A 27985-nucleotide genomic window follows, 5' to 3' on the forward strand; every position below is an offset into this window, starting at 1 on the left:
CTCCTGCAGCACAAGGATTAAAAAAGCAAATATAAAGAAGTACACGGAGAGAAAATGCAAAGAAAGCCGAATCGATTTGTTAATCAGTGCGGGGTTTTTTGTTGTAGGGAATCTTTGGGAGGAGCTGAAAGACGACAGCCTAGCCGTGGATCCCCTTGTCCTCATTTCATCATCGCCGATGTCTTCGCAGTGCTTCCCCTCCCACTGCCAGCTGGAGAGCGGCAGCAGCGTGCCCATCCCGACGGGAACTCCGCACGGGAATGTGCCCGACCTGCAGCTCACCACCCTGTACTCCGCCTTCATGGAGCTGGACACGGTGTCCCCTGCCTACCTAAGCAGCCCCGGATCCAAACCCATCGCCTTAATGTGAACCCCACCCCAACGCCACTGCTGAGATGGAAACCCAGTCCTAACCATCACACACCGCCCTGATTGATGTCAGCTGAGACTGTGTCCACGGGAATAAGAATTTTATCTTTTTTCCCAGAAGTCGCCCGCAGCATATGTAGCTTTACTATGATCATTTTCTACAGACAGATATGAAAAAAAAAATTAAGATATTATTTAAAGATAATACTGTTAACAGCTGAACTTGTCAACACTGTTTTATCAAGCCACTCATCTTCTTCATCTTCCAGAAATAAGAGGAAAACAAATTATTGATCTTTTTTTCCCCCCTTTTTCTTTTTTTACCTTTAACGAAAGCTGCTTGCAAATGAACACAGAACTCACAGCACACTACAATTTAACTTATTTCTTGGAGCCACTGATGGCAACACCATCCACCACAGACCATTCAAAATATAAAATCTACCTATTAAAACACTAATAGTCCCCTTGAAAGAAGTTCTGGGTTTTGGTGAACATGAACTGAAAATTCTGCAAGTATTAGAAGATAGAAGACAAGCTGCTGACAGACTAAACCAAAGCAACAAATACACTTCAGTGGAAAATATCTAAGTTTTACTGTATTTAAAAAGAAATTTTAAACTCTGCTTTTTTAATAAAAAAGAACAAAACTATTTAGTAGAATTTTTACTTGGCTGGAGCTTATTCCCATTCATGCCTCTTATCTTTTGCCACATAAACTAAACATTGACATGAATTATTAAGCCATTAAATGAGGGATTTTTTTTAAATGGTAATAAAAAAGAAGAGAGAAGTTGCAGTTGGCCAAATCCAGAGAGCATCTGTGTTTTAACTTCCTGCTGTGTCTGTTACCTCCAGTGGGGTTTATTGTGATGCTGAACCAAATCTTGCAGTAGGTTCCTACTCTGAACTAAACTTAGGCCAGTTCTTCAGGAACACTTTTCTCCCTCTGATTTTCCACCAAAAAAATTGGAATAAAAAAGTAGAAAAATAGAATAAAATAGAATAAACCAATTTTATTGTATGTGATGCAGTGTAAACCCAGAGTAACCTGGAGTAGGAACTTAACAGCACTATGGAAAGTAGTCTAGAAACCCAGAAAAATGTCAGTGTCTTGAATGACAGGGTGCCCAGAGAAGCTGGATCCCTGGAAGTGTCCAAGGCCAGGTTGGATGGGGCTTGGAGCAACCTGGGACAGTGGAAGGTGTCCCTGCCCATGGCAGGGGCTGGCACTGGATGATCTTTAAGGTCCTTTCCAACCCATCCCATTCTGGGACCCTCTGATCTCTAGTCACAGATGATGTAAACTCAAACTAAACCAAGGAGGTTAAAATTTGAGTCAGATTGGGTGATTTACACCCTAAAAAAGCAAGGAGGGATTCCCAAGGATGGAACAAAGGAGTTGGAATTGTTTAAAATAGAGACACAAGTGTTTAATTGGCCGCTGTCTCACAGCAAGGTGGGAGCTCTGCCCACTCCCACTGATGCCAAACCCAGGCCCAAAGCTACACCCTCACCCTTTCCTACTAGTCCAGACTTAAAATGAGATTAGGGGCAGACGGATAAAGGCAACTTAGGAGGAGCACATGTGATGCAGCTTTGTAATCCCTCACGCAACCACCGAGAAATCCTCACTTGACTCCTCTTCCTGCAAAGAGAATACAGAGCAGAAGAAATGCAGCCAGGTTGGCCAAGCTGCTCCAGGGAGGAAAAAAAAGCCAGCAGGATGAGAGTTATACAAACATATTAGAGCTGGGGGAATCAGGTTTTGGCCATCCTAACACTTGCATAAAGAAATAAGGGAAAAATTAAGCATTATTAGAAATGTGAATATTATTGTAAGTATAAAGCATGTAGTGAGTATAAAGCTTCTAAACAGTATATGAATATAAATACAAATAGAAATATGTAAATATAAATATAAATATAAATAATATAAATATAACACTGTGTGTACATACATTAAAAAGTGTGTGTATATATGTGTGTGTAATATATATATTATATATATAAAGCACAGCATGTGTGTATAAAGCACTGTAACTGGACAGAAAATTATATGGACATAAAACCCACAGTACATATAAAATACTATTTATAAACAGTGTGTGTATATATATATAAAACTGTATATATATATATATATATATATATTCAGTGCAATTTAAGAGTCACCAGCTTACAACTAAATACCTACCAACTTCATACTATTAGAAGGATAATATTACCCTAAGTGCCTTTAAAAAAAAAAAAAATCAAATAAATACACATTTTAATACAGACCTGCATTGAGGAAAAGCAAAACCAAAGCAGCCCCTGCCCTGTGCTCAGGCACTGGTTTTGTACCCCTGTGGCTCTTGAACAGGCAGCTACTCTGATGCCTTAAAACATGCCAGCATCACTCTTAAGCCAAAAATAATAAGAATAACTGGTAAATAATGTTCTCTACAAATATTAGACACAGGTCTGGCACATGGGAGGGGTTGGTTCCCTCGGCTCTGTGTGTGAAGATCCCAGTGTTGGACCAGGACCGCCAGTGCTGGGCAGGACCAGGTGTCCAGACGCTCCAAACTCCTCAAGTTCACTTCAGCCACACCAGTGCCAGTGGGAATTCTGCACAGCTGCATCCTCAGGGAATGAATTTCCTGCTAAGACTCTCTCAGTTTCAAAGCTTTTCTCTGCAAACACCAAAGAGTTGGCACACAGATTTTCTGAAACATTTTCAGCACCCCGAGGGAGTGAGATGCTCAGTTCTCCATGACTTTCAATCGTTATTTGCACCAAATTCTTGTTAAATCCTTTTTAAACTCCTTACAAATTCCCCTCCTGAGTTGCACGCTGTGAACCACACCAGGCCAGAACACCACAGGCCTTTGCAAGATATTCCTGACAGAACAAGCAGCATTCCCAGTATTTTATATTTAGTAGAGAGAGACAACAAGAAAATGCATGAGAACACACCAGAGGAAGTGCAGTGAGATGGTTCATTGCTCTAAAAACATGGCAAAAATGTAATAAAATATTTATGATTAAAGCAAACCCATGGCATGTGAAAAAATCCATCAAAACTGAGAGTAGGAGTCTGGACAACATTACTGATCTGAGCTAAATAAATATCTGTGAAACTCTAAATTCACAGATTTGAAAGCGAGAAAAGCAGAACTGCTTTTTCTGTGTCAAAGATTTAGAATTGATGGGCACAACAACCCATCCATGATTTGTTAATTCCTGTGTGTCACTCGTGTCCTCTGCAGTCTCAGGCTCAGCCATTCCCTCAGAGGCACCAATATATTCCATGCTTGTGCCTGCACACATGATCACAAGCTGGAGGGGGAGGAAGAAATAGAGAAGAAATCTGAGTGTCAGATTTTATTCTGTATTTTTTGCTTGCTACTGAGCCTTTGAAGAATGATCAGACATAAAGAACAAAAGGGGAAAAAACACTTTAACATGTTTTTTCTTGTGCTTTCTTGAGTTTCTTGTATCCACATGAGAGGCTTGTCCTCCCTTTATAAATTTATTTATTCTGAGCACCTTAAAGTATTTTCTCCAATGCATTCTATATTTAATGGAATTGAATTAATGGTTGGACATTTCACAGAGGTTATAAGAAAAGTCCTGTAATAACTTTTATTTTAAAGGAGTTCTGTTTAGGATAAACAAACAATACTGCAAGTTATTAACTAATATAAATTGTCTGGGTTTGGATTTCCCTTCCTGCTCCACTTCAGGCTCCTACATCTGAAATTTTATTGTCTTGCTTCAGTTTAGCATTAGTGATTCTGGTAGACACAAAACCAACTCATTGCAATATGGGTTCCTGAGGAAAGAGTTATACTATAAATTACAGTTCTGGAATCATTACTAAAATGGAATCATTACTAAAAAAAAAAAGTTTGAAATCATGTTTATTTAACTGCTTTTAAGTTTATATACAAGAAAACCCTGAGTTTGTGCAATCCTTATTTTTGACTTTTGAAATAAAACTTGACATGCTGAGAGCACATAAACATTTTCTTAGAGCTGGTGACACCTTATTTCATACCTACCATAAAATCAGATTTTGCACACATTGCAAATCTATTTCAGATACATTTGCATTAAATTCCATTTTAAGCACTCTGAAAACTGGGGGAGAAAGAAAGGAAAGAATGAAGTTTTCTCAGTCCAAGGCTAATGCTGTCTGCTTAATCAGCCTCTTCCAAACAGATTATGCAAACCTGTCTAGGAGAAAAAATAACCCTAAGTGTAATTACCATAAAAATATCTTATTACCAAACAGAAGAAAGTGCTCACTGCTGCCCTCTCCAACATATGATTAGGAAAAATTTGCATTCTAAAGTTTAGGATTTATTAGCTTAACCTTTTTTTATTGCAGGTTTCATTTCAACTTCAAAAAATTCAAATAACCATTTATATTGGAACTATGTTTTGAAGCTGTTTTCTCTTCTCATGAGCCCAAATTATCACAAGGCTTCTGCCTCCCATATTTGCCTGTTCTTGGTACAAAACCATCACCCCTGAACATGCATTGGCTTTTGTTGAGACACGAACTGATCTGAGAAGATCTCTGTCTGCACAATCTTTCAAACCCCTGGCACAGCACTGAGTTACTTAAATCCAACAGTGATTAACAGGAGTTATGGAACAGATAAAACACTAAATATCACATCAGCTTTATTGTACACAAAGCTTGACAAGTGCAACAGACTTATTGGCACTTGCAAACAAATTTAAACTACTGGGATAAATATTTGGATTCCAGAATTTGGTTTACCAGGGCTGCTGCTCCAGTTTTGTACTTCAGACTTCCAGAGATCTGTGTAAATGTTTGTATTTAGACTATTAAATATCGAAACCAGCAAACACTTTTACATGAGCTTTTCCTGACCTCCTAATCCATTTCCAGTCTTACACAAACAAACCCAAAACCCTCAGTAGTGGAAGAAGAACTCTCTGGTTCACTGTGCATTCCCTCCCTGCAATGATATAAACTGAAGCTTTAAAGAAGACTTCTCCATCTGTGGAGAATTGAGAACTACTAAAATAATGAATGATGGAGTTATCACAAAGCAAAATCTAAATGCAGTCTGTGTAGAAGCCGAAAAGGGCTATTTTTTATAGTTCAAAGAAATAAACACACACAAAGAATATTTTTTTTGCATGGGAAAAGCTGAAATTACTGAAAATTAACAGCAGTGGGAAGATCATCAATGCACATGGGACTTATTTCACTGGGGGCTCTTATTCAAGCAGCACATTGATGAAAAATAGCAGGTATTTGGTATCAACATAATAAATGCTGACTGAAATACGAAATTGATGATTTTTAGGTCCTTTTTTCAATCATAAAATCACAGAATGGTTTGGGTGGGAAGGGACCTTCAAGACCATTTTGCTCCAACACCTTCCACTAGGCCAGGCTGCTCCAAGCCTGACGTTGAGCCACAGCTCCCATTGTGCATCACCACCCTCACAGCCAAGAATTTCTTCCTCATATCCCACCTAAACCTCCCATTTCAGTCTGAAGCCATTTCCCCTTGTCCTGACTTCTCAAAACCCCCACCCCAGGCCTTTTGAAAGCCCTTTAGACCCTGAAAGGCTGCAATAAGTTCACCCCAGAGCCATTTTGCTGCTTGGATGAATGGGAGAATCCTGCTCTGGATCGATCCAACTGTGACCTGGGCACAGGAGAGTTGTGAAACAGTGAAACCATTAAAGATTTATTCCTGACAAAACCAATCAGGCCTGGCTGTGCAGCAAAGGCCCTCATTTAGTAACACGAATTGATTCCTTATTCACGCCATCAGCACCAGGAAATTCATTCCAGCAGCAGCAGCCTGGGCTGGGTGGATGAGGGAAAAAACCCACTGAGAGCTCGGGGAGAAACACACCAGTCACAAAAAAACACTGGAGAAGGGAATTCACATGATCTGGATGAACACAGAATTCAAGATCTTGCTCGTCCAGGAAGCTGCTGAAGAATTTAATTTCAACTACATGAATAAGCCCAGCGTGTTTGGGCCTGCTGGAGGCACCAGGCCTGAACAATCACCTCAGGCATTTATTGTACTTGCCTTTCCCTCTAGATCAACTTTAGAACATTAAAAAGCTCCTAAAACATACAGAAAAAATATTTTCCACGAAATATCCAGTTAATCTAAGGAGAAAAGTGCAATGCTTAGTTAGCATTAAAGGCATTTAAAGAGTGCAAATTTTTGCTTTGGCTAGAAATGATCTTTCTCACAGAAATGATCTTTCTCACAGAAATTGAAACAGTGGCAGAAATATAATAGTTCTTAAAAGTTATCTGAGTGGTGACACTTGTGCTTGTGTTTCCTCCAAGCATGTCTTGCCACACAGCCACAGGAAGCATAGTCCTGTGTTTGTCAGCTGTCATTTCTGCACTGTTATTTCAAATTTAGGTTATGAGCAATGCCAGCTGATGAATTCCAGTGGGAAAATATCCTTAAAATCTGACATCTCAGTGCTGAAGTGCCTTGGTGTGTCTGGGGCAGAGTTTTATTCCTCTGAACTTGCGCTCAGGTCTCTGTGCACACTTTAATTTTCAGGGTTACAGTGAACCCTCTGTTCTCCTGACTTATGAATCTGTGCAGACATGAAAGCAGGCAGCAGGTTTAATTAGACACTTAATTATAGATCAGGATGGCAAGGAATGCATTTGGGAAATAAAAACATGATTTTCAACCCCAGTCAAATGCCAGTGAACAGAGTAACACCGGCACAACATTGGTGCACTGTGCCTTTCACATTGCTCATAAAAAACAGAGTTTGGGTTGGAGTTTGGGGTTTGGTGTTTGGTTGTTTTGGTTTTTTTTACCAAAATAGATTCTAAATAATTTTAGCTTTTAGGTCTGGCACATGGAGCTCTCTGGGAAGAAGGAAGAATTTCTTCCTCATATCTAATTTAATCCCAATTGCTATTCCCCTCTTCTGATTTATCCTGTCAATCCACAGGAAAGGAAGAACTGAAGGTGTTTGGAACTCTTCTCTCCTGTCTGTGTTATCTTTTTTCATAAAGTAAACTTAATTGTGTGTTTTCTCTACTGCTGTTTCTAACTTCCCTGCCTGTTTTTATTTCTTGCTACAGATTGCTTTCATATGCAGCTTCATTAACATGGTTTACACCCTCCACTAGAATAATTAAATTATTATTAAATAAAACAGGCCTTTGTTACATAAGGTCCCAAGTCATTTTTCAAAATAATGGCTGGGAATCATCCAACTGCAATTATGCTCTACCTGCCTAAATTCTCTTTGTAGTTTTAATTAAAATAAATTACCCAGGATGATTTCACCTCCTGTTTTAAGTTCTTGTACAGCACTGGTGAAGGGGGAAAAAAAATCATCTCTGTAAAGCAATTGCTCTATTTTGTGGACTTAAAGAGGGAGAATAAATAGTTTTGGGTTATCCCAGCACACAATGAGAGATTTCAGTCATCTCTAAAATTATCTTTAAAGTAAGACACATTGCGTTAGAGGGAAAAAATGGGAAATTTGGAGTACTTTATCACTGAGAAGTGTTCTTCCTGGAGGTGAAAAGTGTTAAGGGAATGCAAATCAGAGATAGATGAACGCCCTTGAACAATGACAAATAAAATAGAAACATGGGGTGAACACACAAGATTTGCCACAACAACTCAGCAGCTGAGAAATGCCAATGGAAATATGGATCTGAGGAGAAGCAGAGAACATCTCCAGAATGATTAGGCATATTTATTAATAAATGAGGCTGACAAACCAGCTAAAGGGGGGGGAAAAACCCATTGTAATGCAGTGTATTTTTGGCAGACATTTAACACTGGGGAGTTTTCATGGGAATAAAATCCAGATTTTTTTTTTTTAAGGTTCTTTTCAATCTCAGAAGATTTCTAAGCAAGTCCAGGTAATCACACTTGTGCACCAAAATCAGAGAGACTGTTTAACCTGCTTTATTAGCTATTAGCACTGATTTTGTTCTTTTCTTTTTTTAGGTATTCAGTGAAATCAGCATCCAGTCCTTGCAAGAATTCTAACCTGATGCTTCTAGTTGTTCAGGTAATTTTGAGAGGAAGCTCAACCAGGAGAGAACAGGCCCAGGCAAAGCCAGGAGCTCTGTAAGGGAACTGGTGCAGAGCAGTGACAGCTGAAAAAGTCACATTACAAACCTGTGCTCAGGTAACCCAGAGCTCATTGCTGGTGTTTGTGCAGCTCCAAGTCACAATCCAAAAGGGAAACACTTGAATTAATAAATTCTTTCCTCAAATTCCAGTACACAACGTTGTCCCGCAGGATATTTTGTTAATGAGGAGTCCCCAGGAATTCTGTGCAATCAAAATGAGTTATAGAAGATATTTTCTAACAAAAACACCCTACTTCTTTCCCTCTGAGAGTTGTTCTGCTCCCAGAAAAATGCAGAGGTATTCCCAGGAATTTCTCAATAAAATATCAACACCATCATGATGGAATTAGCGCAGTAAAACTCACTTCAGCCTGAGCAGCTGGTTCAGTTTCAGCCAATAAGGCAGAGACAGCAATTTTCCCAATTATTTCAAAATCTGATTCTCCAAAGCACAGCCAGAAATCCTTCAGAAGCACCTGCTGCATAATAGTGATCCAGGGAACTCCAAAGTTCTGTTAATGTACTTGGAAACGAATTTATTTTTCATATTTTTCATTTTTTCAAATTTATTTTTCAAATTCTCCCATTTTTCGCTTCGTTTTTCAATTTGACTTTTCAAAATTTCAGTTTTTTTAAAATCACAACCTGATACACAGCTGTGCAACTCCAAAGTCCCATCAATGTAACTGATACCAATTTATTTTAATTATACCCCAACACGTTTTCCCAATCCGAAAATTAAATCCCACTTGAACACTTTCAATGTGATGGTTTTACCTACAGAACTACCCAAACCACTGCAGAGTTTTTGCATCAATCACCAGAAAATGAAGCTGCTCACACACATTTGAACACAAACTGGAGTTTGTATATTGATGGAAGATACATGAAAAGAAAGCTTGAATGATTTTTTCATAGAAATATTTAAATAAAATAGACAATCACCCTCGTTTCTAGGATCAATAATTTATTTCTTTTTAATTTTTTTTTTTTTTTTACATTTTGCAATTTGTTACAGGAGAAGAAACACTTGCTAATGGAAGTGACATGGTTTTGAACCATTTTCCAAGGTAATGGAAGAAGTTAAGCATATTCCCTAGGATGCACATTGATGACTAAGCTGCCAATATTAAATCAATTGAAGCAAGTGCAGTCCCTATTTAATCCTTGTATAAATTAATTTAAGGACTCTCCTTCTCCTACAGGAAGACTAAATTGTAGCATCTAATTTTTTTTTAATCCTGAAGTCTCAATCTTTTCTCTCTCTCTCTCTCTCTCTACTTAATCTGCAAAAAGTCAAACAGACTGAAGCCAAAGCCACAGAACAGATTCCGTGCCAAGGTTCCTTCTATTCCTGGTGATCTCCTCACTTCCCTCCCGTCCCAAAAAGGAAACAAAAGACTCCCAGTTTTCTGAAAACCAGATTCTCTGCATGACAGTGCATTGCATTGCCACAGGATGGGCCACAGTGGATGTTCTCCTAGCAAACAAATCACTACCAAGGTACAAAGAATTAGAAATTAACTCGGTAAAAATGCTCCTAACGTTTTCCCAGTGGTATAGTAACCAGAATCCTACTTTCCTTCCACAAAAAATAGATATATTCTTTTTTTATAAATACATTTTAATACAGACAATTCTGCTTCTATGCCAAAAAAAAAAAAAAGGTCACATTCAAACAGGTTTGCTGGGTGTATTAAGATACAAGTAGACACCAGAGCAGGCAGGAGCACAGGGGGGTTTCGGGGGGCTGCAGACACACGAACACCATTTCACCCACTGACCAGGGATGGGGAGAACAACTGAGCTGCAACGTGAGAGCTGGAGCATCACACCCCTTGGACAGTTCAGCTGTTTCCATGTGTAGAAAATGATATGAACTCTCAATGGTATTTAGCATTAATATTGAAAAGCCTCTATAAATTTAGGCAGTGCTTATGCTGGGGGTAGAGAGAAGAACCACGAGCAGGAGCTCCCAGCTGCCTCAGACTCAGGAGAAAATGGAGTCACTCACCATGGCCTTGAAGCTCTTGGGTCCAAATAGCTGAAATTAATTCTTTTCCTGTCCTTGTCCTCTTTTCCCTCACCTTTCCCCCCTCAAATGCACAAAACCTGCCCAGCTTTTGTGCCATCCACACAGTGCCAGCTGCTCCCCCACAGCCCCAAACGACAGCAATGATTTCTCTGGTTTCCTTCCTAACGAGATCTAATTAAAACTGGGCTGTTAACCATCTTTTTCAGGTTATGGATAATTAATAGAGCATTTTAATAATACTTATTGAATATGACAGTGTGATATTAGCATTTTCTTACCTTAAATAGCCCCAATCTTTGCATGACTAAGACTTCCCTTTAACTTTTGTCATGAAGATTGGGGTTCATTTTTTATGGGTTGATATGTAGGACTACTTCTCAATTAACAGTTTTTTCTCAAACTGAAGGGATTTGGAAGTTGGCAGCCTGCATGTTTCACACACAGCCAGCCACCACTGTGACACTGCACAGGATTCTGGAATGAAACTCAGAGGACAGAGGTGGAAAATAGAGCATCTTACTGACCTGCTCAAAAAACAAGACACGGAGAGAGATTACGAGCAAGAACTAAACCCCAGCAGATTGTTTCCAACCCTGGGGAGACTTCCTACATTAAAATAAATAAATAAATAAATTCTTCTGAGTCAGGAAGGGTGGATCATTCAGTTATTCCAGAAATGTCACCACACAACGGATAATTCACTGAAACAATTTTGGCTTTTGCTACTGATCTCAGAGCAAAGTTTCTAGACTTTAAACCACAGTTGATGCATTAATTCTAAAAAGAAATGGTTCTCTCCCTGCCACAGAAGTGTGAGTTATTAGAGCATGCAGCTCACCACCAATGTACTGCTGCTTTTCTTAAAAACCCTGACTACTAAAGGAATCCAAGACTGACAAAGTGAAAAAATGTGTCAAATTATAATTTCCCTGAAAGAATGTGTTGAGCTGTAATTTCCCTGTCTCTCAGAAAAATTATGTCACTATTAGAACTCAGAGAGACTTCGTTTCTTTTTCCAAGATTAAGTCACTGTGTAAAGCACACACTTAATCCTGTTTTATGACAGGAAACAGCCGGGCATTATTAGCAGATAATCTTCGTTAGCTCTTGAATGTTTTCTTTCACTTTCAGAAAGTCAGATCCCAAATTGCCAGGCTGGCTTGTTAAAACAGAACTGTAGTGCTAATTAAAGTCATGTTGAAAATGAGATCAAGGAAGAAAACACAACAATTCTTTTTTTTTCCAGAGCCAATATTTGGTGATTTCACAATGAACTTCCAAAGTAAACCCAATAATGATGAATGTTAAAATACAAAATAATAGCTAGTCAAGAAGATTAACAAATTCTTCTGTGAACAATGCTGCTAAGACTTGCTTCTCAACTGGTTTATAATAAGAATCAGCTGCCGATTTAAGGGGAAAAAAATGTGGGTTTCCCAACTGAGCTGCAAACTCTCAGCTCCCTTTCCGAAGGAAGTTGAAATTAGTGGGTGCTGCACAAAGTGTGGTCTTTAACACCACATTTTGAAGGTGGTTTTTAATGCAAAAAAAGGACAGAAGTGGCATTGGAACAGCAACTTTATAGCCAAAGTTTTTGAAGAAAAATCCTTTCAGTGCTGTTTATGCGCCTCATGGCACCACCACATGTGATACTGCTGCAGGAGCAGGTGGAAAAGGAACAGAACCTCTCCCCTGGACAGTGATTTTTTATAAAAATTGTGGATGTGGATGACCATAAAGAAATGCTAACAAAGAGTTTCCAAGTGAAACAGAGGGATAACAGTGATAACTGCTCCCGTGGGACACAGGAAAAAGCACCTTCATTGCACTTCCCACAGAAAGCTTTGTTGGTTGCCTTGGTTTAAGAATCAGAATTTGTTACTTGTGGCAAACTCTGGGGGGTTTTAATAGAAGTAAAATTGTCCCAACTGAAAAGCTCAAGCTAAAACTGGTTGGAATGATTTTATTGAAAATGTCCAATCTTTGTTTCTGGCTTAAAATATTCCTAATAATATTAGGCAACAAACTCACTCAGGGAAGTATCTCTATATGATTCACACCACTGTGAGACTGGAATTATTACACATATAATCCAAATTATAAAAGATTTCAGGAGAGGAGAAGTTGATGATTCATCCTCCGGTGTTTAACCTCAAACCTACCCTAAAACAGTGTCAGAAAGTCCATCCACACTCTGCCCGCCTGGGAACACAGTGATTTCTCTTGGTTCTTTTACAAGGGGCATGTCTACCACTCAAATTTCCCTTGATTACAGTAATACTTTTATGGAATTACTCTTTTTTTTAAAAAAATCTTGAAAGGAGGTAGCATAAAAAAGGAGCAGAACGTGACTATATCAGAGGAAACTCCATAAAATGACCCAAGAGTCCACACCAAAGCACAACTGATCTCATCACAACATATTAAATAGATGACTGGCAATTCTGGGCAAATTCCATTCCTAAAAGTCTTTTAAAAATCTTATGCACAGAAGTGGCTGTTATGAACAGCAGGTGAAAAATACCCCCCAAAAAACCCTGTACAAGGTGGTAATTATAAGCATATATTCTATTATGTCTTTAAATCAACATCTTCTCTCCTGCAAATTGAAACAAAACTCAGAAATACTTCAAACTTGCAAAATGTCATTGGATATTTGATTTAACCGCCCTAATGGAAAAAAAAACAACAACAAAAAAAAACAGCTGGGGGAGGAATTAAAACCTTTTGAAACTATTCTCATCTTTAGTAATTATTGTGCTATAGAATGAATGGTCAGTAGCTCAAAGCACTGCACAAGTAATGAGGAAATCCTTTGTATCTCTCAAACTGATCAGTCAGCCATAGGCTACTTGTATGATTTAACACAATAGAGACAAAAAATAGTGATAAATACAAGTCCCACCGTGATAAGAATCACTACAAGCTACTACTTGTGTAGAATCAGTGAACTTGACACACTTTTGTAGCTACCAAGCTTAATAAAAACTGTGCTGTAACCTAAAATCACTGTGGTTTTGTTTAAAAAAGCTGCCTCCTCTCTCAGCAGTCGAGAAAGCCAAGCCAAATACAAATGGTGACAACGTTGAAAAGTGACCAAACCCCAACAAGAGCACAAAAACCTCGCTGGCCTTAGGCTACACTTGGAAATGTTTGTAGTCCTGTCTGACGTAGGCTGCGACTACAGAGATGCTCATCACGACCAGAAATGATATTTTTTATAAAAATGATTACAATTATTACACCTATCTGAGGCTAACATAGAATGTTCCACTTCAACTCACAGAATTAGACATGGAGACATCAAGTATTTATAGAAATATCTACAAACTGCAACTGTCTTTTATTTTTGTGTTGGTTTTTGTTTTTTTTTAAGTATCAGTGAACTGACCTTCAGAGTAAGGGTTTCATGACAACAGGTCACCCCACACTAGTTTATTCTTGGTGTTGCTATTTCTTGAGCTAAACTGGCGTTAAACTTCTTCCAGAATCTGAAGAGAGAACTTTTGCTAAATTTTTTGCTGTGTGTTAAAGTTGTAGATTATTAGATTTACTTTCACCTGTATTAGTATCCGAGGAGAAACTTTTTTAACAAAGGGGAAACGCTGTCTTAAGCTCCTTTAAATGCAGATACAAATAGAAAATTGGAAATTCCACACTCTCCAGCTGCCCTAGACAATTAAAACGTTGTTCTAACAAGCAGTGCTGAAGCCCTTATCTTGGCATCGAGCAGAGATGAAAGAAAATAGACATGGGAAATGTGTGGCATGAACAGGCTGAATGTTAAATAAAGCAAAAATGTTAAATAAAGCTAAAATCCTTCCGTTTTTCCTGATTATGCTGCAAAGAACTGAAATCCATGGAATGTACTTATGGAGGTTCACAGACCCACAATGCCATTTTACCTTCATCTGAAATGTAAAAGGAATGTAAATGTAAAAACACCTGATCAACACAGCTCTGCCACTGAACTACTGCTCTTCATTGCAGGTTTTGGTGTTTCCAAGGTTAAACAGAACATTACACAGAAGGACCGAAACTAAAGGATGAAATATTCATGGGGAGAGCCAATCTAAAGAGGAAACTTGCCTTTGTGAGATGTTTTGCTCGATATTTTCAACTGGCTGGACAAGTTAAATTGGCCTTTGAAGCATACACAAAGAGAAACAACCACCCAAACCTCTGCCTTTGCATCCATCCACTCCCACAGTTTCTCTGATCACATTCTTTGGGAAAGCAATCCTAAAAGATACTCGAGGGCAAGAACATAAATTCACAGAATTAGGGCAAAACCCCTCAGGTCCCACAAGGCCATTTATCAAAGCAGACACTTAAAGAACTCAGGGAAGTGGTATCCAAAGATCATTTTAGCTTAAAAGTTCTGAAGAACCGGGTCTGCTTCAAAGCTCAAAAGAGATGTCATGAAACTCCTACTGTGGCAAAGAGTCCTTGGTTGGTGGATCCTTGTCCAGGTGACATTGCAGGCAGCGGAGCTGGAGGTGTTGGGATCCCTGACGACTTCCAGAGGAAAGGGGAGGCCAGCGCAGGTGGGGCCCACCTCAAGGTCCTCCACTGTATGAATAATCTGCCTTGTTGTGCATCACCAGCTTGTTGTCTACAAAGTAGAAACTGTCCGACTGTGTCTCGTAGGGATGCAGGATCATCTCTCGAACTGTGAGGGGGAAATGGGGAAAAAAACCCAACACAATTAATGTTGAATTAATTTCAGCAGTGTCCTGCGCTGGACTCAGGCACTTTGCAGTGTCACTCAGGCAGCTGCAAAGTCAGGTGAAAAACCAAAACCCAAATGGGAATTGCCCAAACCATTCCCTGTCGGTATCTTTTAAACAATTCAAGCATAATAATGGAATTTTTATGTTGGAAAAGCCCTCTAAGGCCTTAAAATCCAACCGTTAACACAGCACCGCCACGTTCACTGAACCCTTGTGCCACATCCACACTTCCTTTGCACACTTTCATGTTCCTAATCCAAACATATTCAGGCACCATATAAAGGGGACCTCAGAACAAGAACTCGTTACATTTTGGGTTGGGATTTTTTTTGTTTCGTTTTTAAAAATAGTGATAAAACAGCAAACTCAAAGTAAATTTGTTCTGGCCTGACAGCAGTGCCTGACTGTATTTTCCACAGACTGTAATATTAGTGCTGACACACACAATTAGGGGTTGTAAAGAGTAAGATCACAGAGATTTAGTGCTTGTGCTATTGTGTCTTGGGAGAGAGGAGAGAAAATAAAAGTTATGTTCATACTAAAACCTCTCAAGCTCGCAATATAGCACATCAAACATTAAACCAGATCATAACATTTAAGTTATCCATTTATTGGATGTCTTTTTAATCTTGTTTTTTCATTGTTTTATAACACAATTATCTTTTTTCTCCCTGATACCGAAGCTTCCTTTTTATGAATTAAAAAAAAAAACCAAACCCAAGCAACTGCCTGGTGTGTGATGAGATACACCCTACTAGAAAACAAAATCAGTGTTAACACAGATATAAAAGTATGAATTATTCTACCCAACCCACTCTCTAGAGACAGCTTTTAAGAAAGGGCTCCCCCAAACCACCTCAGATGAAAATCATGGTGTGACAACTCAGAAATGAAAGTTTATAAAAAAGAGCTTACTGAGATCCTCCGAGAGCTGAGGGAATTCATAGATGTGCTCACAAGTATTTTTACTGCTGGGGATGCAGAAGCCAAATTCAAAATCAAAACTTTTCAGCAGCTGGTCACGGAAGTAGTGCCTCTCAATCATACGGAAATTATTGATGGGTTTGTCCCCGACTGTGAATTCCACCCTGAAAAAGAAGGGTAAGACCCATGTGAGCTTTCATGCTTAAATAACATCTGCACCCTTCCTGAAAGGCAGAAGAGAACTCTGAAAAGAACCCAAAAAAGCCAAAAATATAAAGCAACAGCACTAATCAAATTATTGTTTCCTCTTTTCCTTAAAGCATTCTACAGGGACACAACACAGCATTAGAAAAACATCTTAATAATCAACAAATTCCACCCTTACCATGGGCAGGGACACCTTCCACTATTCCAGGTTGCTCCAAGCCCCATCCAACCTGGCTTTGGACACTTCCAGGGATTCAGGGGCAGACACAGCTGCTCTGGGCAGCCTATGCCAAGACCTCACCACCCTCACAGGTTAAGAATTTATTCTTAATATCCCATCTAACCCTGCCCTCTGACACTGTGAAGCTGTTCCCCCTTGTCCTGTCACTCCAGCCCCTTGTCCAAAGCCCCTCTTCAGTTCTCTTGGAGCCCCTCTAGGCACTGGCAGGTGCTCTATGGTCTCCCCAGAGCCTTCTCTTCTGTGGATAGTCTTCCCACCTTATTTTACCCCTTTTAGCATCAATCTCTTCAGCACCAGGCTTATCCCTGACTAAACAACCTAAAGTGACGGAGAAGGCAAGAGATTTGGAGACCCCTCGTAACAAAAGAAAAAGCCCCCTGTTAAATCAACTTCCTAGCAGGATCAACATGGGAGAGATGGGTTTTTTTTCCTAAGATTTCAGTTGTTTCCTGTGCTCGGCCAAGGAGCAGAGGGGGAGTTACTCACGTGGCTCCCACTTGCCGCAGTCTGAGAAAGGCTGGGGTGAACTGATAGCGCACGAAGCGTCCGGCGTTGGGGTCCACGTCCTTCCTGTCATTGTGCTCCCGCTCTGCAAAAGCCCAAAGAAAACTCTGTCAGAGCCTCCTGAGAACCAGAAACTCAGGGAAAATACTTGTGGTGGTGTTCTTGTGCCACATGAGCCGGGAAACTGCTCTGATGCTGAGCTCACCCTCCTCCTGTCCTGAGGTGTCCACCACTGGTCATTCAGACATGGAATGTTGCAACATGGCCCTTTGGTTTGAGCCATTTCTTATCTTCTGGGTTTCTGTTCCTCACCTACTGCTCCTGCCTCGCATCAGGACTGCAGAGTGACTCTGAACAAGCCATTTCCCCTTAGAATGCCTGCCTTGCTACCTGTAAGCTACAGAAAACTTCCTCTCACCTGCAGGGAGGTGGGGAAGGGTTAAAAGTGCCTGGCCAGGAAAAGAACAGTTGCCCCGGGTTTTTATCACCACTGGCAACAGGCAACACTTGGATGCTTACAAGTAACACCTAAAAATTAATGAAACAAAAAAAAAAAGGCAAATGTTCAGTTTGTTTAATTCACCCGTTGGCAGTTTCTCCCTTCTGAAAATACCATTTTCCTGACTCCTCAGTGAGAGATGTTAAACTAAGAGCTAAACTATGTGCAGGGGGCACAAGCTGATGAACAGCCAAGAAACAACCACCCGGTGATCTCCTCCTCCTCCCCAGCTCTTGTTTACAACATCCATCTGTCCCTTGCCATCACAGATGGCAACAGTAAGAGCACAGCAGCAGCCAGCTCTGCTCACCCTGTTGGTACAAAGAGACACCTGAAAAACATTCCTGCTGCAAGATGGGGCTCCAGCCCTCCTGCAGTATAGAGATTCTCCTATTTTTGGGAAATCTATGGAGTAAAAGGAGTGGGGAAAGGCAAAAGAAAGCATTTGTTCATGGAAACCTTATTTTGTGTGTGCACTCACCTGAAGCTGCTGGCTTGGTGATTTCAAACAAGACTGTGCCAGATTCCATGTCCCGGATTTTGAACCTGGTGAAGTCTATCTTGTAAACATTTTCCTCTGGAGTGCACAAATAATCTGCAGGGGGAAGCAAGTTTAAATGAAGGCTGCCCTGAAATACCAGGAATTTCTGGCTGTTCTCTGGAGGCCACGCCAAGAGTGAGAGCAGCCCAAATGCACCTCCACTACTGCCTGTTTGAATTCAAAACTGATGTCTCTGAAGACAGAATCACTTCTGGAGGCTCACACTGCCCTGTTTGGACAGGACAGGGGAAAGAATTCTCTCTCCCAACACACAGAGGTCATCACCTTTTCCCAACCCCGTGCCAGCAACTCTTGCATCCATTTCCCGTGGCATATTGAGACTGGTCAGCACCTCCATCAAATCCCAGCCTTTCCAGTGTAAGAGGCTTTGCCTGTTTTAAAAACTGCCCTGTGGCAGAATGCAAGGGCTAAGCAGCTTTGGGAGCACTAAGCCGACTGCACTTAACTGGAACAGGAGTGTCCTTCCCTGTGCCATCTCCCTGCTCCAGCCCTCTGCAGACAAAGGGTGGCCTCTTCTCTCCATTGCTGCTCGTCCCACACCAGGGCTTGTTTTCCTGAGCACTGAAAATGATGTTGAAGCCTTTCCCTGTGTTTGGAAAACAGGGAGCAGAGCCCTTCCCTGCTCTGAGTATCTTTGAGGGCAAGTCATGGGATCATGGAATCATTAAGGTTGGAAAAGCCCTCTAAGATCATCAAGTCCAACCATTAACCCAGCAGCGCTGTATTCACCACTAAACCATGTCCCAGGTGCCACATCCACAGGCCTCTTGAACACTCCCAGAGATGAGGATTCCACTGTTAAAACCCCCACGGTTTTGGCCTTCAGCCTTGCTGTGCCCTGAGCCAGCTCCTGGCACAGGGATCATCCTCCTCCCTGAGGAAGGAGCACATGCAGCACAGATTGGAAGCAGCTCCAATAACTTACTTTACCCTGACAAATCTAAAGAAATGCTCTGTGTAGACAAGTCAGAACAGCTTTCAAACAACAGCACATCTGCCTGATGTAGGAGACTGGTTTTGGAGGTTCCAAGGTGAAAACAATACTTTAACATTCCAATTCGAAGCACTTTCTCAGCTACTAATTCCTGCTGTTAATCTGAGCTAATCACTTATTTCTGCCTGCTTTCCTATTTCTGAAACTCCAGCAAATCCATCCACCTGAGGCTTAGTCATTGACTACATAAAAACAAGTTACAAGTGCTCAGAGCTCAGGCCTGCCCATGACAACCTCAGACACCAGGTCTGAGAAATCCAGGACCACTGTGAGAGACTTCTGAGCTCCTGGGCATGAACACCTGGCACCAGCACTTTCCTAGAAGCCTTTTATTCCTTCCAATCTCCGTAACTTTGAGAACTGTCCAAGTAAACTCAGTACAAGGAACAGAGGTGTTAAATGTTCTCCCTGGACGGTTTTACTGCTCTCCAACAACCCCATATGGTGAATGCTCAAAGGAGTGCCAGAGAATTTGTGGATGTCCCATCCCTGGCAGTGCTCAAGGCTAGGTTGGAGGGGGCTTGGAGCAACCTAGTCTAGTGGGTCCCTGCATGGCAAGAGGGGATGGGACTGGATGATCTTTAAAGTCCCTCTTAAGCCAAAACACTCTGAGATTCTACAATTCTATAAATGGGCGTTCAGAGAGAGGACAGTGTTTGAAGCATCCCTGGCATTTGGCAGGGATTTTCCCTTCCCTATCAACACAGCACGAGGAAAAACTGACACCAGCACCCATGCTGTCAGGAAGAACAAGCTAAAAGCTCGACCTTTTTACTGTCACAAGAACACACAAGCCTGTCTTTGGCTAAGTACCTCAAGAACTGCACAAAAATCTTCTTTCGGTCTTAAACAGTAGCCAAAGAAGACAGGACAGGAATTTGAACCCAGCCCTTGCCTTAAGCCCTGATGTTTAGCATTCCTCAGGGAGATGTCCTGCAATTACACCGTGATTTTAGGCTCTGACACATCAGCCACCCCAATTCCTAACCCGTCCCACAACTTCCCAGCTCCGAGCACCAGCGTGCAAAACACAAACGGATGGAAGCAGGCACAGCTTCCCACAGCCCAGCTTCGCCTCCCTTGGCCCCTGGCTCTTCCCTGGGAAGGCTGTTGGGAACAGGCAGCAGTCGCCCGGGAGCCCGGGACACCTTCCCTGGAGCATGCCGGCAAATCTGAAGCCGCGTTTGTCTGCAAGTTAATTATTAAGTGTTTCTACTCCTGCAGAATTCCTGCCCATCCAGCACCATGGCAACAGCTTTATCCGCCTCCTTGGCAGCAGCGTTGCTGCAGTAACAGTGTCCATGACTCATCTGGAGCAGAGGAGAGCCAAGCAGAGCCTCCAAAGAGGAGTAAACCCCGGGTAGAATCCCCACCAGGCTCCTGCTCATTGATGTTTGCACCCCCGCACTGTTCTTTCCCAACTCTTTTTGCCCTGATAATATTTTAAACCCTTCTTTCGGTTGTTTTTTTTTTAAATCAGCTTGCCAATATACAACTGGATGACATTGGGGAAGATCAGCTGCCAGAATACTGCAATCAAGCGGGTTTTTTCCTCCTCTGGCAGTGCCCAGTCTCCTAGAAAGGAAAAAAAAAAGAACCCAGAGGAATACATATTCCTCTCAGTCTGTATTACATTTGTTTCTGCTATTCCTGTTCAAAAATCAATCAAAGTAGCCACGTGCTGGTTTTTTTCCCCACAAGTAACAGGAGCCTGCGGCTGCACTGGAAGGTCTTATTGGGAATGGGCTGCTTGCAATTGGCAGATCCTTCTGCTTAGCTGAGCACTGTCAGATTTGCTAATCTCATCCCATACACACTTATTTTTAAATTACTGTAGGGCCCAGTTGCCCACACTTCCGTGACTCACTAAAATATATCATCTGCTTCCCTTATCCTAATTCACCGTCACCATGATTGGGGAAGGGAGGCAGCATTCGTGGCTTTTTTAGCTGGGAATGAGGCAGATCAAACCTCCACGGAGGGGATTGTTACAGAGAATGGTGGGTTGGTCTCTCAGGACAGAATATTTTCTTGTTTCTTCCACTTCCCCTGGGAAACAGGTTGTGCTGTTTCCCTGTTAATAACTGAACAATCATGGTGTGTCCCTGAGCCATCAGTGCTCACCTGATTTAGGGATGAATCCCTAATGTCCGTGGAAAACCCATCAGACTGGCTTTTATCCCAAAGTACCCACACAAAAAAGGTCACAAAAGAGGAGTACTTCCTACCCTTTCCTAAAGCCCAGGGAATTGCCATATCCCAGACCTCCATCCCCAAACTCTTGTTGAAAAGAATCCACCTGGTATTAACAGCCACTTCTCACTCACACATCACCATTCCTGATGGTGCCTCTCCAGCTTCTTTCCCATAACCTCTGGATCATGCCCAAAGATCTGCAACTCTTAGAGACAATTTCCACCTTAAGGCCTACCACGGTTTTGGAGAGTTTGGATCACAACTAACACCACTGTGGTGGCCTGAGGAAGCAGCAGAGGTGATTGGCTTCCTGAGCCTGGCTCAATTAATTCCTTCATGAATTCTCCTATTCCCTTTGTAGGAAAAAGTGATTCCAAAGAGACCGGAAACAATTCAGTGGTCTCTAGCTTTGCTCTCAGAAGCAGCAGGTGCTCCTTCCCCTGTACAGTTCTGAGGTGGTACCTCCACTGCCTGATCCAGGGAAGAGCCAGTTTTTATCCAGGAAACCTTCCTGCTCTCCCAAACCCAGCCAAGATTACAAAATAAACCAGCAGAGCAGCCTGGACAATGCCAGCAGGCACTGCTTGTGAACACTGTCATGTCCTGAACCCAGGTGTTTAATTCCAGGTATTTTAGAGCTGGTGTTACAGAGAAGCTCAAAAGGTGAGGGATAATACAGTGCTAAATAACACAAGAAAGCAAACAAAGGCACTTTCTCCTCTGGACCTCTCCCTGTTATTTAAATGGATGAGATCAGGTTTGATCCTCACCACAGGAAGCTAAAATGTGATCCTGTATTTCCAAATTTCCTTTGCAACCACCCCACCAGGCACATTTTATCACAAGGAGCTCATGGGCAATAGGATTCACACTCTTTGTTGTGCTCCTTTCAAGATCCCTTCCCCATCTCTGCAATCAGAAGGAAGCACGTGTCCCCTCTCACAGACACCAGGGATATTTCTGTGCTCATCAGAGTCTAATCTCAGATGGGGCAGCTCCTATTTTAAGGCCTTAAGAGCCCACTAAGGAAAGCAGAGCACACCCGGGGTAAGAAAGAACTGAAAATCTGGTCCTGGAAATGGGTGTAAATCAGGAGGATGCTGTACAAGAGACTGATGCAACAGCAGTGACTTGTAATAGGAATCTCTCTCCCCAACACAGACAACAACAATTTAGGGAATGGATGAGAAGGCTCCTGTAGTTACGCAGGCCTATTTCCCAACGTGCATTAACCAACAAGGTCAGGAGCTGTTTTGAAGCCAACTCCCAAGACATAAGCCAGGTATAAAGCCAAGACAACTGCAGAGGAATTGCCAGGAGCCGGAGATTAGGAGATTATCAGATTGAAGAGTCTCAGGAGGAAGCAAAAATAGCCCAGACCCCGCGAAGAGGCCGAGCGGTGATGCAGGACACGGAGCAGGACCTGAGGGGAAGGCAGGGCAGGTTTCAGGTGCTACTGATACACCTGCCCAGGCAACCTGGGTTCAGTTAAAGAAAAAAATAAACCACTTCCCTGCCCTCTGCCTCAGCAGTTCAAGTCCTGTGAAACCAAGCCAGCCAGGAAACAGGATCCACTCGTGTAAAATAGATCCCTCCAACCCAAACCATGGGGGGCTTGGATAACCAAAGGCCAGGGGGGTTGCACAGGGAGGGAAGCAGCTGCCCTCTGACCTAGCTCAGGAATTAGGCTGCTGCAATGCCCCAGAGGGAAAATCCGGCACTAGAAGGATCCCACAGGGGTTTTTCCACAGCAGCACATTTACTGTCAAGGAAGCAGAGGGATTTAGGCCAGGAGGCTCCAGGCTGAGGCACTTCCCAAGGTCCCCAGAGCCCCCCAGTTGCCAAGTCCTACTGCAGAGCTCACCAGGCTCTGATTTTTGGGGCAGCCTGCTCATCTCTTTTTTTCTTTTTTTTTTTTTCATTTTAGCTAGAGCTTTCCAGACTTCACCCTCTCACAATTCATTCGATCACAGCCCTGCAGCCTGTGGATGGAGCTGCTCTTCCCCCATTTCCAAGGCATCCAAACACTTTCTCCTGCCCCCTTTTCACACTGATTGCATTCAAAGTCTGAAACCACATGCACAATATCAACTAAATCAGCTATTTTTGGACTTACACAGGGCTGAGTCAAAGCCAAGACCCCCAGGTTGACTCCCTCAGCTTTCCTCTTACCTTTGCCATTTCCACCAGGGATGGGCCAAACCCACAACTCCAAGAGAAGGAGGAATCCCACACCACACACACACACCATGTGTGCTGCCCCTGGGAATCCTGACAGCTCATATTGTACTGTGAGACTTTGGGAAACACCCTCCATCCACACAACACCCTGAGCCTTGCAGCACCACGGAGCCCTGGAAAAGCTCACAGCCTGTGTGGGATGCTGAGGGAAGGGTCGTGGGGAGAGCAGCTCCCCACAGCTCTGGGATATGGCTCTGCAACAAGAAATCAGCACCTCAGAACACATCCACACATCGCAGCCCTGGACAGGGCAGAACAGGGATTCATCAGCTTCCTCGCAGACAGCCACAGCTCCTCAGAGCTCCTAATAAAATACATTCTCCCAATTAACTGGGGAGGGAAGTCATGGTCCAGGAGCAGCTTTGAAGATGGATTCATGCACATCTGCCTCACATTCCTGTTAGTGCCTCCCTCTCTCCTTGCCTATCCAAACCCCATGGATTTAGAAATGGATTTGAACATGGATCCTGGATGGTTTAGCTTTACAGGACTTGAACTGCTGAGGCAGAGGGCAGGGAAATTGGAAATTTGGCTTTTTTTTTTCTTTAATTGACTGCAAGAAACTGGTCTGAAAGTCCCTCAAGAGGGGTCTGCCCCACCTAACCCACTGAGGCAGCCCTTTGCCAAGCTGGCCTTTAGCTAAAGCTGCCTAGAGAAGTCTCAGAGAAATCCCAAGTGACAGCTCAAGGAAGAGATTACTTTCAGAAATGATTACGTGTGTGTTCCTTATTTTTAGGGTTTGTTTTGAAACTGTTCCCAAGCATGTAATCAATTATTTAACCCCTTGGTTTGCTAAAATTAAATCAGCTTCAGAATAAAACTTAGAATGTAAGGGTTTATCTGGTATTACAGGCAAAGTGTGCAGGTAATAAGCAGGGCAGCCTCAGAGGCTGGAGCTTGTCTTTTGTTACACATCTGACTCCTCTGATCCTCTGGCTGCTTCAGTAATTAATTGCAATTTGAACTGAGCTCTGCCCCACTCCTTTGCTAATCTTAAATTAATCACGTCATGAGCTTTTTCCGCTTTTCCCAACCACAGTTGTGTAAGCGAGTGACAAATCTCACTAATTGCAAAGGAAATGGTTCTCTCGCCTTACACCTGATCCAGCTGGAGCAACGCCAGAGCCAGCCTGGCCAAAAGGCCCAGATATCCCAGGGCAGCATCCCAGATCCATCAGGCTGGACCTCAGCGTGCCCAGAAACGTTGTGGGCCCGGAGCTGCTGGGGAGTTTAACACTGGAAGGATGCAGAATGTGCAGGACAGGTCACACAACTCCCCAGTTAAGCTTATTAGAAGCACATTAGGTTCAGGGTCCAGCTGGTTCCTGTGGCTGCCCACAGAGCCACATCCTGCCTCGCTACCCTCCTAGCCCAGCCAGCTCACATTCAGTCAGCTGCACCTACTGGGAGAGCAAAGCCCAGCTGTGCTGCCTGGTGGAAAGATTATTAGGGAGGAATTCTTCCCTGTCAGGCTGGTGAGGCCCTGGCGCAGGTTGGACAGAGAAGCTGTGGCTGCCCCATCCCTGAAAGTGTTCAAGGAAAGGTTGGATAAGGCTTGGAACAACCTCATCTAGTAGAAAGTGTCCCTGTTCTTGGTGAGGGAGCTGGAACAAGGTGGTTTTTAAGGTCCCCTCCAACCCAAACCATTCTGTGCTATAGCCAGAATTTCACCTCTCCGTGCATAACCTGGAAGGCTGCTCAGAAACAAACAGTGCTCAGAAACACACAGCCTACTCCTGGTGTGAGCACTCCTAAAACACACCTTCCTGTGGTACCAAGCCCTGCTGGGCTTTGGTTGATGAAGCAACCCTAAAACATGGCCAGCCCTCCCCAGGTCCCTGGGCAGGACACAGCTGAGTGCAGTCCCTCGACAGTGTGAGCTGCTGTGCCACTGGTCCATGAGGTTGGCTAAAGATGGATTATCCTCTCTCTAGAGCACCAAAGGACATCCAAGGCACCAGGACATTTCTGTTGCAGCCCCACCACCAACTCCTCCTTCAACTTGAGACTGTCAAAGACAGAAGTGCTGCGACAGGGTGTGGTGTCTGCCCTGACACTCAGCACGTCCAAAAGGCTGGGGCAGCTGTGAACTTCTCTCCCACAGCCTGGTCCTTCCTCCTCCCCTGCCTGAAGCAGAAGAGTGGAACAGTTTCACATTGATATTTTTGGCCATCTGTTTTTAAGGGTGTAGACATGAGCAAAGGCCACAGAATGCCCCAAAATAACCATTAGGTGTTAAAGATCTGAAAAAATAATCTTTGCTCTCTGTTAAACCCACCAGGAGGAAAACTGAGCTTGAGAAGGGGAGCTGCAAGTGTTCCTGGGTGATAAAATACAATATGCTCAACGTGGATGTATTGCTTACCTGTATCCCCAAACCTGCTGAGGATTTCAGGATTTCCTGGCTCCCACACATCCAGCAGGACAGGAAGCACTTCCCATGGTAAGCCTGGGACATCATCACAGTGCCTGGCTCTGTTTAGCATGACCCATCTGCACCCCTGGTACCAGCAAGTCTCATGGCAGGAGGGGAACCCAACATTTTCACGCATTTCACATCCTCCCTGTGCTCCCGAGCACTTTGACCTGGGGTTGGAAGAGGCAGACAACAACCAACTCTGCCCCAAGCCTGGCTCCAAAGCCGGGGTGACAGCTTAGCCTTCCCTGCTCCCTGGGAAGGCAGGAGCTTACCAAGAGCGTGCACCATCCATCCACACTGATGCCACACGAGGTGAGAGCGAGGGTGTGGGGTGGCCCTGTCCCCTCCAGACAGCACTGGCGAGGGCAGGGACATGCAGGCTGCCATGGAGTGAGCACGCAGTGCTTCACACGGCCATCGCTTGGATTCACCACCCAACTGAGGACGCTGGCAGGATGCTTCAGTGCTGCTGCATGGCTCTGCCTGCTACAGGCAGGGGATTTCTGGGCCTGGGCAGTGAATCATGCAGCTGCACCAGCACAGCGGCTCAGCTCAGAGAAAGGGACCCAAGGGCCCCCAGCAGCAGCAGCCCCTCTCAGAGGAGCCTCTGTAAGCCCTTCCTGAGGGCTGACACGAGTCCCTGCCGGGCTGTCCTCCTCCCATCCTGCTTCCAAAGCAGCCCCACGGGGCTGCCTGCACGCACCAGCACCCACAGCCGCATCCTTCCTCTCCAGGGCTTGTCACAGCCCCAGCCTGTGACACAGAGCTGGCTCTGAGGCCACGTCGCAGAGTGCTGCAAGGCACAGGGAGCACGACCAGCCCCCAGGCCAGCCCCTCTGCCCTGCCAGCACAGCGAGACAACCCAAAGGTACTAGGACATGGAGAAAGGACTTTTTGGGACACCAGGGCAGATTGCCCCTGAGGCCAGGCTGGCCCGAGGCACACGCATTACCATGGAATGGTTTGGGATGGAAGGGACTTTAAAGAGCATCTGGTTCCAACCGCCTGCCAGGGGCAGGGACACCTTCCACTAGCCCAGGTTGCTCCAAGCCCCATCCAACCTCATCTTGAACACTTCCAGTGATAGAGCAGTCACAGCTTCTCCGTGCCAGGGCCCCACCACTCTCCCAGAGAGGAATTTCTCCCTAATATCTAATCTAAACCTGCCCTCTGACAGTGTGAAGCCATTCCCCCCTGTCCTGGCCTTTCCCCAGCCCCATGTGCTGCTGTCCCGAGCTCCTCTGCCAAGCACAACAGCCCCTCCAGCCACAGACTCCCACCCACCATCCCCCGAGATGCCCTCAACACCACGGGACCTACACTGGAGAGGGGGAAACTGGGAGGGGGGGCTGCTGTGAAGCCCCCTCATGCTGTGGCCAGGGATCCAGCCCGTCCCATTGCCGTGGCTGAGGGGCTCCACTTGGGGTGCAGACACAGGGAACGGGTGATGGGGAGAGCAGTGAGGAGCATCCCAACACCGACCTTCGACCAGAGCTGGGAGGCTGCATCCCCAGCTCCAGCCATTCCCCTATTCCTTCGATGGTACCCAGCCCCCCGGGGTGCAACATCCCGGCACGGACTCTGTCCCTGTGGTGCTCCATCCCCACTCCCTATCCCCTGGGAAGGGGGAACGGCTCCCCTTTTCCCTCCGGGTTAGCCCCCTCGGAGAGGGCGACCGGCTCCCCTTTTTCCCCGCACGGGGACACGGTCCCCATCCTCTCCGCCCACTGCGCTGCCCGGTCCCCCCCCGCCATCCCCGGTACGCACCGCTGGTGACCCGCTGCAGCCCCAGCACGTCGTCGGGCCCGATGAGCGCCTTTCGGCCCAGCTCCTCCTCGGTCCTGGCCGCCGCCGCCCCGGCCCCGCCGCTCTTCTTCACCTTCATGGCCCCGCCGCCGCCGCCGGTGTGAGCGGCCCCGGCCCCGCTGCGCGCCGCCGC

General features: G+C 44.1%; 2 protein-coding genes across 4 annotated transcripts in view; one reads left to right on the forward strand and one right to left on the reverse strand.

Moving 5' to 3' along the window:
* Positions 1–1032, forward strand: part of FOXN1 (forkhead box N1) — a 36056-nt gene extending 35024 nt beyond the window's left edge. For all 3 annotated transcript variants that reach the window (XM_019287554.3, XM_019287556.3, XM_019287555.3), the window contains exon 9: positions 108–1032. In XM_019287554.3, the coding sequence (XP_019143099.1) occupies positions 108–370 (263 nt within the window). In that variant the 3' untranslated portion in view covers positions 371–1032. The remainder of the gene's footprint in view (positions 1–107) is intronic.
* A 3228-nt stretch (positions 1033–4260) lies between these two features.
* UNC119 (unc-119 lipid binding chaperone) lies at positions 4261–27962 on the reverse strand. Its single transcript, XM_039562763.1, has 5 exons — positions 27814–27962; positions 18116–18229; positions 17118–17220; positions 16175–16347; positions 4261–15198 (listed from the first exon to the last, which is right to left on the reverse strand). Exons 1-5 carry the CDS (start codon positions 27929–27931, stop codon positions 15086–15088), a joined length of 621 nt encoding a protein of 206 aa, XP_039418697.1. The 5' UTR covers positions 27932–27962; the 3' UTR covers positions 4261–15085.
* Between the last annotated feature and the right edge of the window lie 23 nt (positions 27963–27985).

This window comes from Corvus cornix, chromosome 19 (genome assembly GCF_000738735.6).
Source record: "Corvus cornix cornix isolate S_Up_H32 chromosome 19, ASM73873v5, whole genome shotgun sequence".
Classification (NCBI taxonomy): Eukaryota; Metazoa; Chordata; class Aves; order Passeriformes; family Corvidae; genus Corvus; species Corvus cornix.

What these genes read in the sequence shown, in the direction of transcription:
- UNC119 (XM_039562763.1), bottom strand. Translation starts at nt 27,931, where the DNA reads ATGAAGGTGAAGAAGAGCGGCGGGGCCGGGGCGGCGGCGGCCAGGACC. An exon ending in GCTGCAGCGGGTCACCAGCG is followed by an intron (nt 18,230 to 27,813) that starts GTGCGTACCGGG and finishes TTCCCCCTGCAG; the next exon opens with ATTATTTGTGCACTCCAGAG. An exon ending in TCAGCTCTCGGAGGATCTCA is followed by an intron (nt 15,199 to 16,174) that starts GTAAGCTCTTTT and finishes TCCCCCTCACAG; the next exon opens with TTCGAGAGATGATCCTGCAT.